At 43.9% G+C, this 15497-nt stretch overlaps 1 protein-coding gene across 1 annotated transcript in view; it reads left to right on the top strand.

Moving 5' to 3' along the window:
* Positions 1 to 15497, top strand: part of LOC112116427 (glycine dehydrogenase (decarboxylating), mitochondrial) — a 53311-nt gene that overhangs the window by 14711 nt on the left and 23103 nt on the right. The window contains exons 6-14 of the mRNA XM_026646500.2: positions 1160 to 1256; positions 3630 to 3735; positions 5501 to 5640; positions 6441 to 6521; positions 7764 to 7861; positions 11576 to 11660; positions 11754 to 11795; positions 12455 to 12597; positions 15187 to 15262. Coding sequence (XP_026502285.1) covers positions 1160 to 1256; positions 3630 to 3735; positions 5501 to 5640; positions 6441 to 6521; positions 7764 to 7861; positions 11576 to 11660; positions 11754 to 11795; positions 12455 to 12597; positions 15187 to 15262 — 868 coding nt within the window. The remainder of the gene's footprint in view (positions 1 to 1159; positions 1257 to 3629; positions 3736 to 5500; positions 5641 to 6440; positions 6522 to 7763; positions 7862 to 11575; positions 11661 to 11753; positions 11796 to 12454; positions 12598 to 15186; positions 15263 to 15497) is intronic.

Raw genomic sequence — 15497 nt, forward strand, 5'->3', positions numbered from 1 at the left:
CTAAAGCTATGTGATATTATAGTACTTTAGGGCATGCCTTACATTTTAAGTGTGTTCTCATCTCACACTGTGTCACCAGAACATTGTGGGTAAAAAAGTTAAAATGTAAAGTTATGGTCAGAACTACAATATTTCCCAAAGGCAATTTATGCTATGACCTTCAAATTGTTGTTGTTGTTTGCTGGAGGCCTTTTAATTGATGAAGGAACCAAGCTGTATAGTTGGAAACCCTAGGACAACTGCTGGATTCAATTGTCTTTATCTTGGACACCAGACAGCAGCTGAGCAAATATTGTTTGTGAATAGTTTAGTTTATCGAGTGCCCTGAAGTCTTAGAAATGTCTGGTCTGAAACATTTCATTTTATACAAGATTGTTGCTCTCAAGTTTTCCTCTCTAGTTCTGAAAGTCTTTAAATATTAGAAATTCTTTAAGAAATTAACTGAGCTGCACAGATTGATGGATTGGTACAGACACTTAGCATCATCTTGGGCTAGTATCAGTGGATTACTCAACTAATATTACATGTATTAAACAGTACTTTAAGGTAGCAGGTATTACATATGCAGAGGGTTCCTTCTTTCTTGCAGTATCTGAACTGTGCCCCTAGGAGTGTTCAATTTAAAAATCTGTGGAAAATTTTTGTAGCCCTTGATAAACACCAGTGCTTTCATAAAACTATAAAAACAGTAAAATGTGATTATTTTTTTTCTTTCTTTCTACAGTACAGGATTAGGGAAGACTGGCTAGATTCTCTAAACTTCCCCTAAAGACAGGGGCACTTGACAGATGTGATTTGGATAAATATAGAACTTTTGGATGTTTCAGAACCTTCTACTGACTATTGCTCAAAAAAATCTCCCAATCCAGAGTATCTGTCATTTGAGGGGTAGTGAGAAGGAAGTGGGCAGGTCTGGTTCCCTTTAGTGTTATCTTAAGTGTGTGTGTGTTTGTTTTCTGAACATGAACATCTGTTCAGGGATAGGCTAAGGTTTGGGTCACTTTTTACTTTACTCAGAATGGTTATCTATCACAGTTCTTCACCCTAAAGGAATTCCACCAGTTAGCTTCAAGTTAGCAAACTAAGCATAGCAGCTCAGTTAATGCAGAGCCTGTATCAACATAAACTAACAAAAGAAATACTTCCTTTTATGGTTCAGAGATGCAAATGGAAAGGAAGTATATCGGCTTGCATTGCAAACTCGAGAGCAGCATATTAGAAGGGACAAGGCGACCAGCAACATCTGTACAGCACAGGTGACCTCTATGTCAAAAATCTTCGTGTGTGTGTGAATTTTCAATCCTGTGAAACTTGGAATTTTTGCTTGGGAAAAAGAGGATCATCTTAATCTGTTTTCATTCAAAAAGTTAGTCTTGCAGCCACTTGTCATGGAGGGGGAACTCCACTGAGTAGTGTTGAGTTCCTATAAACTGGATGCTCTACTTTGGCAGACGTAGAATTTTAACACTCCTGAATGAAGAATTCTGCTTTGTATTTGTGCAGAAATAATAATCCCACTTTCCACAGGGTGGGTATCATCTTTTAAAAGGAGTTACACTAATGCCCACATTCCCTATACATATTTAGTAATGGTTTTAGCCTCTTTTCCTTATATGTACTTCCACACAGGGCCATCCCTAGCCATTTGGGTGCCCTACGCAGCCACCCTGCGGGGGGGGCTGTGTGGGGCTCCAGGCCTTGCCCCCCAGGGTCCGGGAGGCAGGAGATGTGGGGGGCACTTTGGGGGCCCCACAGGCTCAGAGTGGCCCAGGGGATTAGCGGGGGTCCGGGAGCAGCCCGCTCCGCTTCCCTCGCCCCGGCCCCAGCTGTGTCGCTTGGGGAAGGGGGCTTGGGGGAAAGGATCTCCTCCCCCCCCCCCCCCCGCCACACTCACTGGCAGCAGCGGGAAGTGGAGCAGCCCGGCCCCAGCCAGCTCCCAGCCGTGGCACTCCGCTTCCCGCCGCCGGTCAGTCCGGGGTGAGGTGGGGAAAGAACCTTTCCCTAACCCCACCCCAGCGACACGGCTGGGGCCGGGGCAAGGGAAGCAGCAAGTGTGGGGGGCATCCTTTCCCCAACCTCCCCACGCTCACCGGCTGCAGGAAGCGGAGCACCGCAGCTGGGAGCTGGCGGAGTGGAGCGGGCTGCGGCTGGGTTACTCTGCTTCCCGCCGCTGCCGGTGAGTGCGGGGTCGCTGGGGGAAGAGGTGGAATAGGGGTGGGCTGGGGGCAGAGCTGGGGGGAGGGTAAGAGGCAGGGCAGAGGGAGTTGTCCGGGGCCCCACACCCCCCTTAGGGATGGTCCTGCCTCTTGAAGAAGGCGCAGCCCGTGGATAGGGCTGGTGCTGCTGCATATGCAGCACGTAGCTGCCTAGGGCACCATGAAATTTGGGGGAATTTGGTGCCCCAAATTTCATGGTGCCCTACGCAGCTGCATATGCTGCATATGCCTAAGGATGGCCCTGCTTCCACACTTAAATAATTTTGGGGTCCCTAATTTTGATAAGTCAATTTGCCATTTACATTAGACTCATCAGCATTTATGTCAATTAGTTCCCCTGGTATATCTGTGGTTCGTGCATGTATTCAGTTAAGCTCAGCATCTTTTGAACTTTCCCTAAAATTCCAAAAGTATGTTCTTGTGGTCCCATACTATGGTTTTTCCCAGCATGTAACACTTTTGTTTTCAGGCATACTTATCTTGTGACTTATTCCTTATTCCCAAACATTCATGTCAAGCTAGGTCTTGGTTATACTAAGCTACTTGTCATACAGGCCAGAGGCCTTATAGGCCCATGCGTTACAGCCTTCTAATATCTATGTCTTTATGTATATATTAGAGAGACAAGGTGGATGAGGTAATTTTTTTTTTAATTGGACCCACATCTGTTGGAGAGAGACAGACAAGCTCAAAAGTTTCTCTCCAACAGAAGTTGGTCCAATAAAATATATTACCTCACACCCCGTACCTCTCTCTGAGGTGATGGCACTGACACGGCTATAACACTATTTACCTGCACTGAATGTACGCCACCGGTTAGTGTTTTGTATATAAAGGTATTAACTAAGCCCAACAGTACCACTATGATGTACATAGGCAAGTATTATCATTTTGGTTTTAGATTGGGAAACTGAGGAACAGAGGTTTGATTTGCTAGCCATTAATAGAGCCAAGACTCAAATCCTGGTCTCCCAACTACCAATATTGTGCTTTAGTAACTATACCATGTTGTGTCTCAAATAGAAATCTACAGGGAGTTTTAGCAATATCTGCAGAACTTTTATACATATGGCTGGCTGCAAAGATTAAGCTTACAGTTCAGTGTTGTTTGTTTTTTTTTGTTTTTTTTTTTGTCACTGAACCACTTAAACAGCAAAGGCTCTTGAATTCATGAACAATGTTACTATTTAAAATTTTTGTAAATGCATAATTTAGCAAGAAAAAGATATGTAGCTTTCCTATTTCTTAACTTTGTAGATTACCTAGAACTAAGTGTTTACCTTTTATTGATAGCTTTTTTTTTTTAATATTGTGGTTATATAGTTGCCTTGGGACACTAAAGAAGCTAGTTATACTAAACTGCCAGCAATCAACCTTATGTGATTGTTCCTAAAATATGTTTGGACATTTTAGGCTCTTCTGGCTAACATGGCTGCCATGTATGGAGTCTATCATGGTTCGAATGGATTAAAGCACATTGCAAGAAGGGTGCATAATGCCACTCTAATCTTAGCTGAAGGTGAGTATTCAGCAATTATAAAGGGGTAGATCTTACATGTTCACACCTCTTAAAAACACTGACCTTCCATTTTTTGTCCACCAATGGTTTTAAGTAGCAGAAGAAATCCAAAATTTCTGCACCAAGTGTACACCACTGGGGTCGTCATAATATTTAGTGTTTTGTATATAAAGGTATTAACTAAGCCCAACAGTACCACTATGATGTACATATGCAAGTATTATCATTTTGGTTTTAGATTGGGAAACTGAGGAACAGAGGTTTGACTTGCTAGCCGTTAATAGAGCCAAGACTCATCCTAGTCTCCCAACTACCAATGTTGTGCTTTAGTAACTATACCATGCTGTCTCTCAAATAGAAATCTACAGGGAGTTTTGGCAATATCTGCAGAACTTCTTCAAAATCTGTAGAACTTTTTTGAAAGGGTTATGCTTTCCTACTATTACCTACCTGCCCATTTTATTAATCTATACTGGATGAGAAGACTCAGAGGTCACTAAAATATAGTTTAAATTTACAGATTAAATAGATTAGATTATCTGAAGTGAAGGCTGTTCAATTTAATCAAATTTATGTAGAACACCGCACTGCTATAAACACTGAAATCCCAAAACTTATTGGCTGACTGCATTATGAACATGACTTGTACTCTGATTATTAAGAACAACAGGAAACTTCTTGATTGTTCAAATCAAAAGGATATTAAAATATTTTATTATTTGAATCTCATCTAAAAATCTGCAGTTCTGTTTCTGTAGAATGTCTGCACTTAGGAGATAAATGCAGCACAGCTGGCTGGCTATATTGGCTGTATATGTCTGGTGCAACTATTGCTATTGATGTACAGGAGGTCATAACTGACCCTTCTGTAACTGATGCTGGCAGAAGATTTCAACTTGTAATAAGAGCAATGCACCCTGTGAATTGACCACATTGTCAAATTGCCCCAATGGCCCAGCTGTCTATAAAATGCTGGAGGGTTCAGCTCACTCTCTCCCAACAAGGTTCTGCTCACCTTGCTTGACTGGCCTTGCTCTCTGTAGACACTTGCGATCTCAGAAAGTGAATGCTAGCTCTTCCTATTAGCAATCAATAGGTTGTAAATAGTTTCTGCTGCTGTTGTATATGGGACAGCTTCACCTGTGCTGGACCAGTAGGAGTACTAGGGTAGGCTGCCCATTAACATTCTTACTGCCATGTGGTCTAGAGCTGTTCTGATTAAATTTAGATAATCCTGTGGTAAAAATGATGACCGCTAGCTTACACTAGTGCTGCTACTGCTGCTAATGCACAAAGAGCTGTGCTGGTGCTAGAGTAACAATGTAAAATCCTCTGTACTTGCAGCCTGTCCCTACTCTTAAGACTTGTGCGATCACAGGAAAGGTCTAAGCTTTTGGAATTCTCCTGTTCCAAGCCAAACTCCAGGAATACTTGCATCTTTATATTTGTGTAAAGATTTGTCTACATTTTTTTTTATATTGACAGTGGAGGAGAAAATACAAAGATCTATCTCTGTTATATTGAATTTAATAATGTCTTGTTCAGCAACAGTTCTTAGTATCTATGTACATTATAAAGAAAGCTCAGACATAAAATATTACATGCAGAATTGTACTTCGGTAGAAATACTGCTAGATTTTACTGTCCCGTGCATTCAGTGTAATGCCTCTTGTTAAAATAGTACTTGCGTAAGAGGCAGATGTGGAGGGTGGGGAGAAGGAACCAATGAAGCATGGAATAAATGGAATTAACTTATTTCCTTTAGGTCTTAAGCGAGCAGGTCACACATTGCAGCATGACCTGTTCTTTGATACCTTGAAGATCCAGTGTGGATGTGCAGTCAAGGAGGTCTTTGACAGGGCAGGTCAGCGGCACATAAACTTTCGGATTTATAGTGATGGCACAGTAAGTCACAGAAGCTTTCACAAATCTTACAGCATGGTTTTCGTGCATTGGGAGTTTTCGGTCATTAAGTAGTATGGTGGCTATGAAGAAAGGAAAAAGCTTTTTTAAAGAAGTTGTCTTTCTAGCAAGCTCAGATATGTTACTCCACAATTTTTTCCATAAAATACTTTAAAATGGGATATAAAAACATGGAATTGCTTGGCAGCATACTGAATATTAATGAATTTTCCAAAATTGCTGTCTTTTGCTTCATGTCTTTCTAATACTGTTTTTTCCCACCAGTGGTGGGAACTTGTTATACTCATTGAGGACTTCATGGAGAGACCCTTAAAACCTGTACTATATAAATAAATTCCAAACTTCAGCTGTTTTTGTTGTAGCCATATTTAAAGATGATTGCAAATCATTCAACATGCTCAGTAGGAACATAGAGCCTAATGAAGCCATGTCCCCTTTGTGACATATAAAATGGGTAAGAACTGCATAGCCATAATAGAATTAAATATGTAATCCAATTATTTTTAAATTCAGGATAGCAATCTCAAGCCCTGAAACCGTAAAGTGAACCTGGTATGGTTTAGGAAGAAAAAAGAATATAATAAGCAAGAAATAATACAAATATAATAATTATATTGTAGTTTTAGGAACTGAAGTTATTTGTAAATGAAATATTAATGGTTCAGGTACATAAAATGGAATGAAGATCGTATATTGTGATGTGCAAAAACACAACACATGTAATGTAATCCCTGGTTTTGGGAACTATGAATAACTGCTGCTACTTTTTCCCCCCCCGATAGATTGGAGTGTCACTTGATGAAACTGTAACTGAGAGAGACCTGGATGACTTGTTGTGGATTTTTGGGTGTGAATCTTCATCTGTAAGTACAATATAGATAATCTAGAAATATTTAGAAGGGTTACTGCATATAAAATCTGTACTTCAATGAGCTACAAAAATGTATTAAACTATATTCAAGTGAGTCAAGAATATTAATAAAAAAACCTAGTTACTCAGTTCTCTGGACTTCCTCATTCCTCCTGTGAACTCTGCTAGTTTGGCTTAGATAGTGAGCTCTCTGGGGCAGGGACTGTCTGTATTTTGTATGCTGTACAGGATTAAACACATTGTTAGTGCACAATTAAATGGTAATTTCAGATTTCTCCTTTACTGAAGAGATCAGGATGAGGGTTACCGAGTAATGCCATGCTCTGGGAGTATGCCGCTTAATCATAGAATATCAAGGTTGGAAGGGACCTCAGGAGGTCATCTAGTCCAACCCCCTGCTCAAAGCAGGACCAATTCCCAACTAAATCATCCCAGCCAGGGCTTTGTCAAGCCGGGCCTTAAAAACCTCCAAAGAAGGAGACTCCACCACCTCCCTAGGTAACACATTCCAGTGCTTCACCACCCTCCTAGTGAAAAAGTTTTTCCTAATATCCAACCTAGACCTCCCCCACTGCAACTTGAGACCATTGCTCCTTGTTCTGTCATCTGCCACCACTGAGAACAGCCGAGCTCCATCCTCTTTGGAACCCCCCCCCCAGGTAGTTGAAAGCAGCTATCAAATCCCCCCTCATTCTTCTCTTCTGGAGAAGAAACAATCCCAGTTCCCTCAGCCTCTCCTCATAAGTCATGTGCTCCAGACCCCTAATCATCTTTGTTGCCCTCCGCTGGACTCTTTCCAATTTTTCCACATCCTTCTTGTAGTGTAGGGCCCCTTGTTTAACCTGGACATCCTGTATTTTGGGGCACTACTTATTTTTGGGATTGGAACCTGGGGTTTGGCAGTGCTCCCTCAGTGGCCTGCAGGAAGTATGTCACACTGACTCCACCCACAGTATTTGGTAATTAGCAATAGTGCTCCTCTAGTGTGAATTAGTGAGGCTTCTGTTAATTTTTTTTATTTTATATAATGCCAGAAGTGTTATGGATGCTTTACAGGTATGTACATTGATAAAAGTACAGTATGTGCTTCAAAGAACCTGTCAATATTGGTAATAAAATGGCAGTGTATTTCAGCTAACTTTGATAACCGTGTAACTTGTTGAGAGAAGAAATTTAATTATTTTTCTGTGAAGATGTCTTATTTAATCACTTCATATTTCTCTACTTGTCAAAGGAATTGGTTGCTGAGAGTATGGGAGAAGAAACAAGGGGCATTCTGAGTACTGCATTTAAGAGGACTTCCAAATTCTTGACACATCAAGTATTCAACAGGTTTGTGATGTTTATTCCCACTGCAGATTTTCAGTTTGTATAGAGATTTGACATGTTTCCTGCCCTCCCACCCTTCCCTCTTTTGTACTCTGAGAAGGTTGTACCGAAGACTATCACCTTATAGCATCCATTTAGTTATATTCCAGTGTTCATCCTGAGATAGCACTTCAATACTAAACATCTATTTTTAGTCACTTGTATCTTCCTCTAATTTTTTTTTTTGGGTAGGGTTGTGCAAACCCTTCTTGCTCTGGTCTGACCCAAGCTAAGAAATATATTTTTGTCCTTTTGCGTGTAACCCTTCTGCCAGGCCGAGTTGATAGCAGCAAGGGCCGGGTTCAGTACATAGGGGTCCCCTCCCAACAGCGTGACACAAAACCAGCTCAAGCCCCCATCCAGTGACCTGGGAAAATCTTACACACACCCCTGGGCGCCTTGAAGAGGCAATACTTCCCCTCTCGCAAGCACAGAGCCTCGGTGTAGCAGAAAATGTTTAATAACATGAGGTAAACAACATAGCATTAAATTGGGAAACGACCACAACTAGAGTTCATAGACCAAACCGTGAGCGAAGACCCAACCCAGCAAATTGGGCCGTGTCCTTTCCCGTTGGTTCTTGAAACCAGCAACACAAAAATCACCCAAAGTTCCAAAAGTCCAACACCCCCAAAGTCTCTTGGGTCCAGCAACCCAAGAATCACCAAAGTCCAACAACCCCAAAGTCTCTGTCCCTGGTCAGTGCTGCCCCAGAGTTCAAAGGGGGGGGGGGCGCGCGCAGGGTGTTAAGGGGCACCTTACGTGTTCCGAGGCCGACCGGCCGCCTCTCTGTGGGGTTCCGCCGCAGCCTTCACCATGAGCCGCTCCACTCCACCAGCCGTCCCGTGAGCTGCTCCTGCTGTCCCACGAACTGCTCTGCTCTACTCTACCAGCTGCTCCGCTCCACTCACCGACCTGTGAGCCGCTCTGCCCACCGTTCCTTGGACCGCTCCAACCGTCCCCGCAAGGCTCCGCTTTGCTAGCTGCTCCTCCGGCCATCCCCGCAAACTGCTCCGCCAGCCGCTTAGCAATATAGCTTCAAGCTCCCCCACTAGTTAACACAGCCTCAGTGATCTCAGCTCTTAGTAACTTTAGCTCTTTTGTGATTTCAGCTAGTAGTAGGAGAGCCCCAGTGCTGGTGCACTATTGGCCCAAAGTGAATTCAGCTCAGCAGCCTGTAACTAGACTCTTCATGGAATCAAAGTTAGCTCTGACATTCAACAGTGGAGAGAGAAGGAGGTGCAATTGGTGTTTCAGGCTCACAAAAGGGGCCCACACCACCAGGTACAAATACCTGCCCCCAACCTCTCTCCATTCACTAGGTTTTGTAACCCATGCCCCTTGTCAAGCAAGTGCTACTTAGTTAATGGTGAGTCCTTCTGTCATACAAGAGTATGGGTAACAAAACTTTATTCTTCCTGCCCCAAAAACAGAGAAACTGGGGATCCCACACCAGCCGAAGTAACCACTTTCAGTTGCTGTTGTTCCATGCCAGGCGGGTGGGTGTGCCTATGCAAACAAGATCAGCCCCTGGAGTTCTTTTCCACACTCCCCATAATTCACCACCAGATGTCAGGGTAGAGCTCCTCCTGACTCTGCTTACATGTGGTATGCACGTGTTCCTACCAGCTTGGTTTCCATAGACGCTTGTGTCCATCTTGTGTTTGTCTACCAAACAAGCACACTTCTTATTTTCATATTTAATTACTCCTGGGGGAATTCTGCACCACTGCACAATACAGAATTTTGCAGAAATTAATGTTGTACGGACAGAACTTCCTTTTCCCCAACAGAAATGGGCTGAAGTGCTGCTGGCTGCCACTAAGGGCTCCTGGACCTGGCAGAGCCCAGCTTGCAAATAGAAGACGGGGGAAGGGGGAGGGAACTGGAGGGTTCCCAGCACACTCTGAAGGAAGGAGGTGGTGGCATGCAGGAAATTCTGTGCAAGCCCAGGACCCAGCATCAGGCTGTTTCTCCCTCTGGATCCCTGGGCTGTAGGAGGGTAGCGGGTGTGAGTATCTGGGCTCGGGGGTCCTTGAAGCTGGCCTCTGTGGGACAGGCGGTCTGAGTGGCTAGGCTCGGGCAGGGAGAAGAGGGGTGTGAGTGTCTGTCTGTAGAGGAGTGAACTCACCCCTGTGGCACCTCCTGATGGTCTTTTCTGGGAATTAGCTCAATTTCCAGCCCAGAGCACCCTCTGCAGGCTGGTGATCTGCCGGTCCTCTGGACCCCATGTCCCTCCCTGGACCCCAGTGCCCTTATACCTGGGGTGTTGCCCCCTGGCAGTAACCCCACAGTCTTAGGGTCTCCTCTCCCTGGGGAACCCCCACCCACTATCCCCACCTCTCCTCAGTATCAGGCTACTGCCAGTCATCGTCTAGTCCCATGCCTGGGGCAGACTGCAGTATCAGCCTACTCATCACTGACAAGGAGGGGTTGGACCCGCTGCCTTGGCCTACCCCTGGGCTGCCCTCTGCAACCCCCAGTACCTGTTGGCCTTATGCTTTCCAGGCTGGAGTCCCCAGCTCCTCTGCCTTTCCCCAGCCCTGCTCCATTCAGGTACCCTGTCTCTAGCTCCCTGCAGCACAGAGAGAGACTGAGTTCCTGGCTCCCAGCCTTTTTATACAGGTCAGCTGTGGCCTGATTGGGGCATGGCCCAGCTGTGGCTACTTCCCCAATCAGCCCAGCTTTTAGAGCTGCAGCCCTCTGCCAGGGCTGTTTTAAGCCCTTCCAGGCAGGAGTGGGGGACCACCCTGCTACAGTGTCTGACACCCTGGCTGGGCTCGGGGAGGGGGCAGAAAAACAGGAACTGGGTTGTCATAGGGGTTTCTTTATCTCTCTACTCCTGGGGGAATTTTTGTGTTTGTCTGTATTGTTACAGACCTCCTTGCTGATAGGTATTTTGAAATAAATTACCAAAATAATTGAAACTGGCATGATTATATAGTGTTGTTTTGAGAAATAAAATTTCAGAATTTTGCAAAATTTTAAAATATTGTGTGCAGAATTTTTTAACTTTTTGGTGCAGAATTCCCCCAGGAGTAATATTTTAAGACTTAGGCCTGGTCTACACTAACACCCCAATTCGATCTAAGGTACGCAACTTCAGCTACGTGAATAACGTAGCTGAAGTCGACATACCTTAGTTCGAATTTACCGCGGTTCAGACGCGGTCCACACGCGGCAGGCAGGCTCCCCCGTCGACTCCGCGGTACTCCTCTCGCTGAGGTGGAGTACCGCAGTCGACGGCGAGCACTTCCTGGTTCGAATTATCGCGTCCAGACCAGACGCGATAAATCGAACCCGGAAGTTCGATTGCCAGCCGTCGAACTACCGCGGTAGTGTAGACAAGCCCTTAGTCTTGTCAGAAGATTTGAACAGTTTTAGTCTATATTCATGGTGATGGTATATTTCTGACCTAATGTCAGTAAGGGAGATGTACTAAATACTTTTAATCAGAACTAAATATTCTGGTTTGACTGGCTAGCCAGGAAATACTGGTGTATTAGGTACTTGTCTGCATATCTTCTTTATGAAAGACTAAAATTAAATACAAAAAGAAAATAGCTCTTATCCATTGTGAATTCTTAGTCACTTCCTTTAGTGGAGCACTTTTTTATGGGTCATCCAGCTTGTGTAGTTAAACTTCTTGCCTTAACGCCACATTTTGTTTCCCTCCAGCTATCACTCTGAAACGAATATTGTCCGGTATATGAAAAGATTAGAAAACAAAGATATTTCCCTTGTTCACAGCATGATTCCTTTGGTAGGTATTTTCTTACAAAAATAAATAAAATCAGGTGATTATTAGTCTCTCTTTGGAGGAACAGTGACTGAATACATTCTTATTATTTTTTAGGGATCCTGCACAATGAAGCTTAATAGTTCATCTGAACTTACAGTAAGTTCATCTGACAGAATTATTCCTTGTTTAAGACCAGCCCAGAGTAAACTGCCTAGTCAGTCAAACGGACACAGTCCCTATTATTGTACATGTAAACACTGAATTTTATTGTCTTAAACGACCTAAACTTTAATGTTTTAGAGTGGGATTTTAAATTGGAGCAGAGTTGAGCCAACACTGAGGGTTTTTTTTTTAAATTCCATTCCAAATCTATAGGAAAGTAATTTTGCTGGGGCAGGGATAAGGTAAAGATGACAACTTTTGTCTTGTTTAAATTTAACATATTTCTACATTGTGGAACTAACATGGCAGTTGTTTCTGTTGCATAGCTCACTCTGTTACATCCCTTTTCCCCACCCTGTTTGTTTGGATTGTAAGCTCTTTGGGGCAAAGACTGTTGGCTACTTGTTTGTACAGTGCCTAGCACAATGGAGCCCCATACAGTGCTTGCCTATGGAGTTCTAGGAGTAAAACACCATCAGCACCACTTAATCAGAGTTTAGAGGCTCAAATTAACAGCAGAAAGTCATTACTCAGAGACCTAAGTATCTCTGGTCTTCTCCCTCACCATTAACCCTTTTCACTCCAAACACATTGTTTACAAACTCAATCTCTTGTTACAGCTCAGTATTTCTTTCTTTTTTGTTCCCCTTTAGCCTATCACATGGAAAGAATTTGCTAATATCCATCCCTTTGTGCCTCTAGACCAGGCTCAAGGGTACCAGCAACTTTTCAGGGAGCTCGAGAGGGATCTGTGTGAGATCACAGGCTATGACAAAATCTCCTTCCAACCAAACAGGTGGGGGCTATTTCACTAGACATCCATTCCCTGACGTGGCTTAACAAAAAATGAATCTCTGCTTCTAGAAAATGGTTTGTTGTCAAAGGATTGGAGGCAGGAGTGTTCCCAGACATCTTTGACATGGTACACACCGTCCATCCCTGTGGAGCCATCTCTGCTTGAGCTGCTGGCCCTAGCACCTCTCCTGCTAAGTCTGTGCCATGCTCTGCCCCGCCTTTCAGCTGGGCCCACCCAGGCACTGTGTCACTCTGCATTCCTGAGAGGGTGAAAAGGTGTTGGAAACAGGATGAGGTCAGGCAGGCTCCTGAAGAGAGCCCTGGTGAAGGAGCCGGCCCCATGGCATCATCAAGGAGAAGCACTATTCACTCAAGTATGGCCCCCCTGCACCTCCATCATGACAGGGACTGTGGGGACAACCTGAGCGGTGCTGCAGCCCCCATGCACCAGTTCATAATATCACTCACTCAATTTTGTACCCCCTCAACCCCATCATGATGGAAGGCCAGTTGGGGCCAAACCTGAGTGGGCAGGGGAATCGTCAGGGCTGCTGCTCCTCACCACTGCCAATGATATGTACTGTGAGTATACACAATGGGCTGTGGGCATCCCTAATTGGAGGGGATCTAAGGGTTAGCTTCTTCCACAGCTATACTGCCTGAATGCAAGACTCGGGCATTGAGGCTTGATTGAGGCAATAGTATTAGAGAAGCTTAATCTGGCAATGTTTTCTTCTACACCTTTGAGGGTCAGGATGAGTGACAGACCAATCTTCCCTTCCCTCCCCCGTTTCAAGTTCACTTTGATGTTTGGAGTCTCTTCTTTGTTTTTAATGCTCTTCTCTTCATTTTTGAGGTAGAGCTTGTCCTATGGATGAGGTAGCCTTTGGCTAGACAAGTGCTGCTTCAAACAGAGAAATCTGCGGGGGTGGTGGTGCTTGGGAGAGACTCTATCATACAGGGCTAAGCGAATCTCACCGTCCCCTTTTCAAATGGGCAAGGGTGGTTTGCCAAATCTCATATTTGAGGGGTTGGTGAGCCATTTAATCTGCCCTGCTGGTAATAACTATAGGTGAGCATGGGGGTGATTGTGTTGCTTTGGTGGAATGAGAGCAGGGGAGCACAGTGACAGGTGTGTACTGGCCAGCTGATTGCTCCAGGTGTACTATCCAACCCCTTTCCTGAACCTCTTTGGATTTCTTTGGGGCAAACTTGGGGTGCTTTATCTTGTTTTCCCTCAGCCCCATGATCACTGTTGCTCTTTGAAGCAGCCATGTTCTCAAGCAAATACTGCCTCTGTGCTGCTGCTATCATTTTCTGATAGCATTAGCAGGAGGAAGGCTCTTTCTAGAATCAGTCAAGTGTACATAGAGAGAGACTTAAATTGGGGCCCCCAAATGATCTAAAATAAACTAAGACAGGTTGAGCTGTCACTCAAACTGGCCCTCTCATCTTAAAGGTAAGGAATGTCAGACACACCTGAATACTTTGTTCATTGAAATAATGGGATAACTTCAAGCATATACACGATGAATTCTTTCTCAGTGTTTAGAGGATACATGAATGTTTCCTTTCATGTCACGGGTGATCTTGATAAACATTTGGTCCCCCATTCCAAATGCCACACAATGGCCTATAACCATCCCTTCTGAGAAGCTAGTTGGATGTGATTCTTCCCTGGGTTGGGAGGAGGCAGTTGATTGAGTAATATGAAGTGTTTTAATTCCTTACAACCCACCTGAGCTGAGCACTGAAGTATAACATCCCTTAATTTCTGTCCACGGACAGTATCACCATGGGCTGATTTTTACTGTCTAATAGTGCAACAAGCTGCCATGCAGGGAATAGGGATGGGCCCACAGCCAGGGGGTTGGGCTTTTTGGAACTAGGTGTGTTGAGGACGTTCTGAGAAGCATATTAGCAAAGCTCTTGGAATAGTGCTATTTTGAATACTGTTGGAGAAGCCAGCAACTACATAACTTAAATTCTTGTTGAAAATGCTCTTCATTAATATGCAAGGTTTTATGAGGCTAGAGAATCTCTAGGGTTTTACTGTAGTAGTCAGTGAGTACTGTTATGATCCAATGGAGTGGAACTATAATCACTCATTTCATGCCAAATATACTGAAATGATGTCTTCTGCCTCTTTAAATGACTGTAAAGGGATTCCAGTTGCTGGATGTCTGTTATGTTGTAATGCTTTATCCAGGCCTTCTATTCTTGATGGAACAGCATCTCTGTACTAGCTGTATTTTTTGTTTGTTTGTTAGTTAAATTAGTATTATGTGGTTAGAAATGGGGGAATCTATTCAATACCTACAATGTTGTTGCAGTCCTAGTGCTGATAGAATATAAGCTAGTGACATCACTATAATATGTTTCACCCAGTACGCTTGATAAACTGTGTGCACTTGTCTTGTATCTCCTGTGCATGTGCAGCTTAAAACATAGATTGTATTTGTTCTTTATCAACTACTTAAACTTGATCAAATCCACCAAGAATGGCTTGAGCAAGAATGGTTTTAATGTTACAAACAGTACTACACGGACATTCTAGTTCATACTTGATAATGGCTTTGTGTTCTTGCAGTGGGGCCCAGGGTGAATATGCTGGATTGACTGCAATCAAAGCTTACTTAAATGCAAAAGGAGAACGTCATAGAAATGTAAGTGTGAAAATATGTCTGAGACATAACTCTTTGTGGAGCAAATGGTTTGGAGAATACGTTCTAGAGGAAGAATGGTCCAGTGATTAGGTTGGTAGCTTGAGATTTGGGAAACCTAGAGTCCTTGCTCTGCCAAAGACTTCCTGGGTGACCCTGGCCAAGTCACTTAGGCTGTGCCTTAGTTCCCGATATAGAACAAAGGGCAACAGCACTTCTGTACCTCGCAATGTGTTGT

Source organism: Terrapene carolina, unplaced genomic scaffold (assembly GCF_002925995.2).
Source record: "Terrapene carolina triunguis isolate 2854851 unplaced genomic scaffold, T_m_triunguis-2.0 Scaffold35098, whole genome shotgun sequence".
Taxonomy (NCBI): Eukaryota; Metazoa; Chordata; order Testudines; family Emydidae; genus Terrapene; species Terrapene triunguis.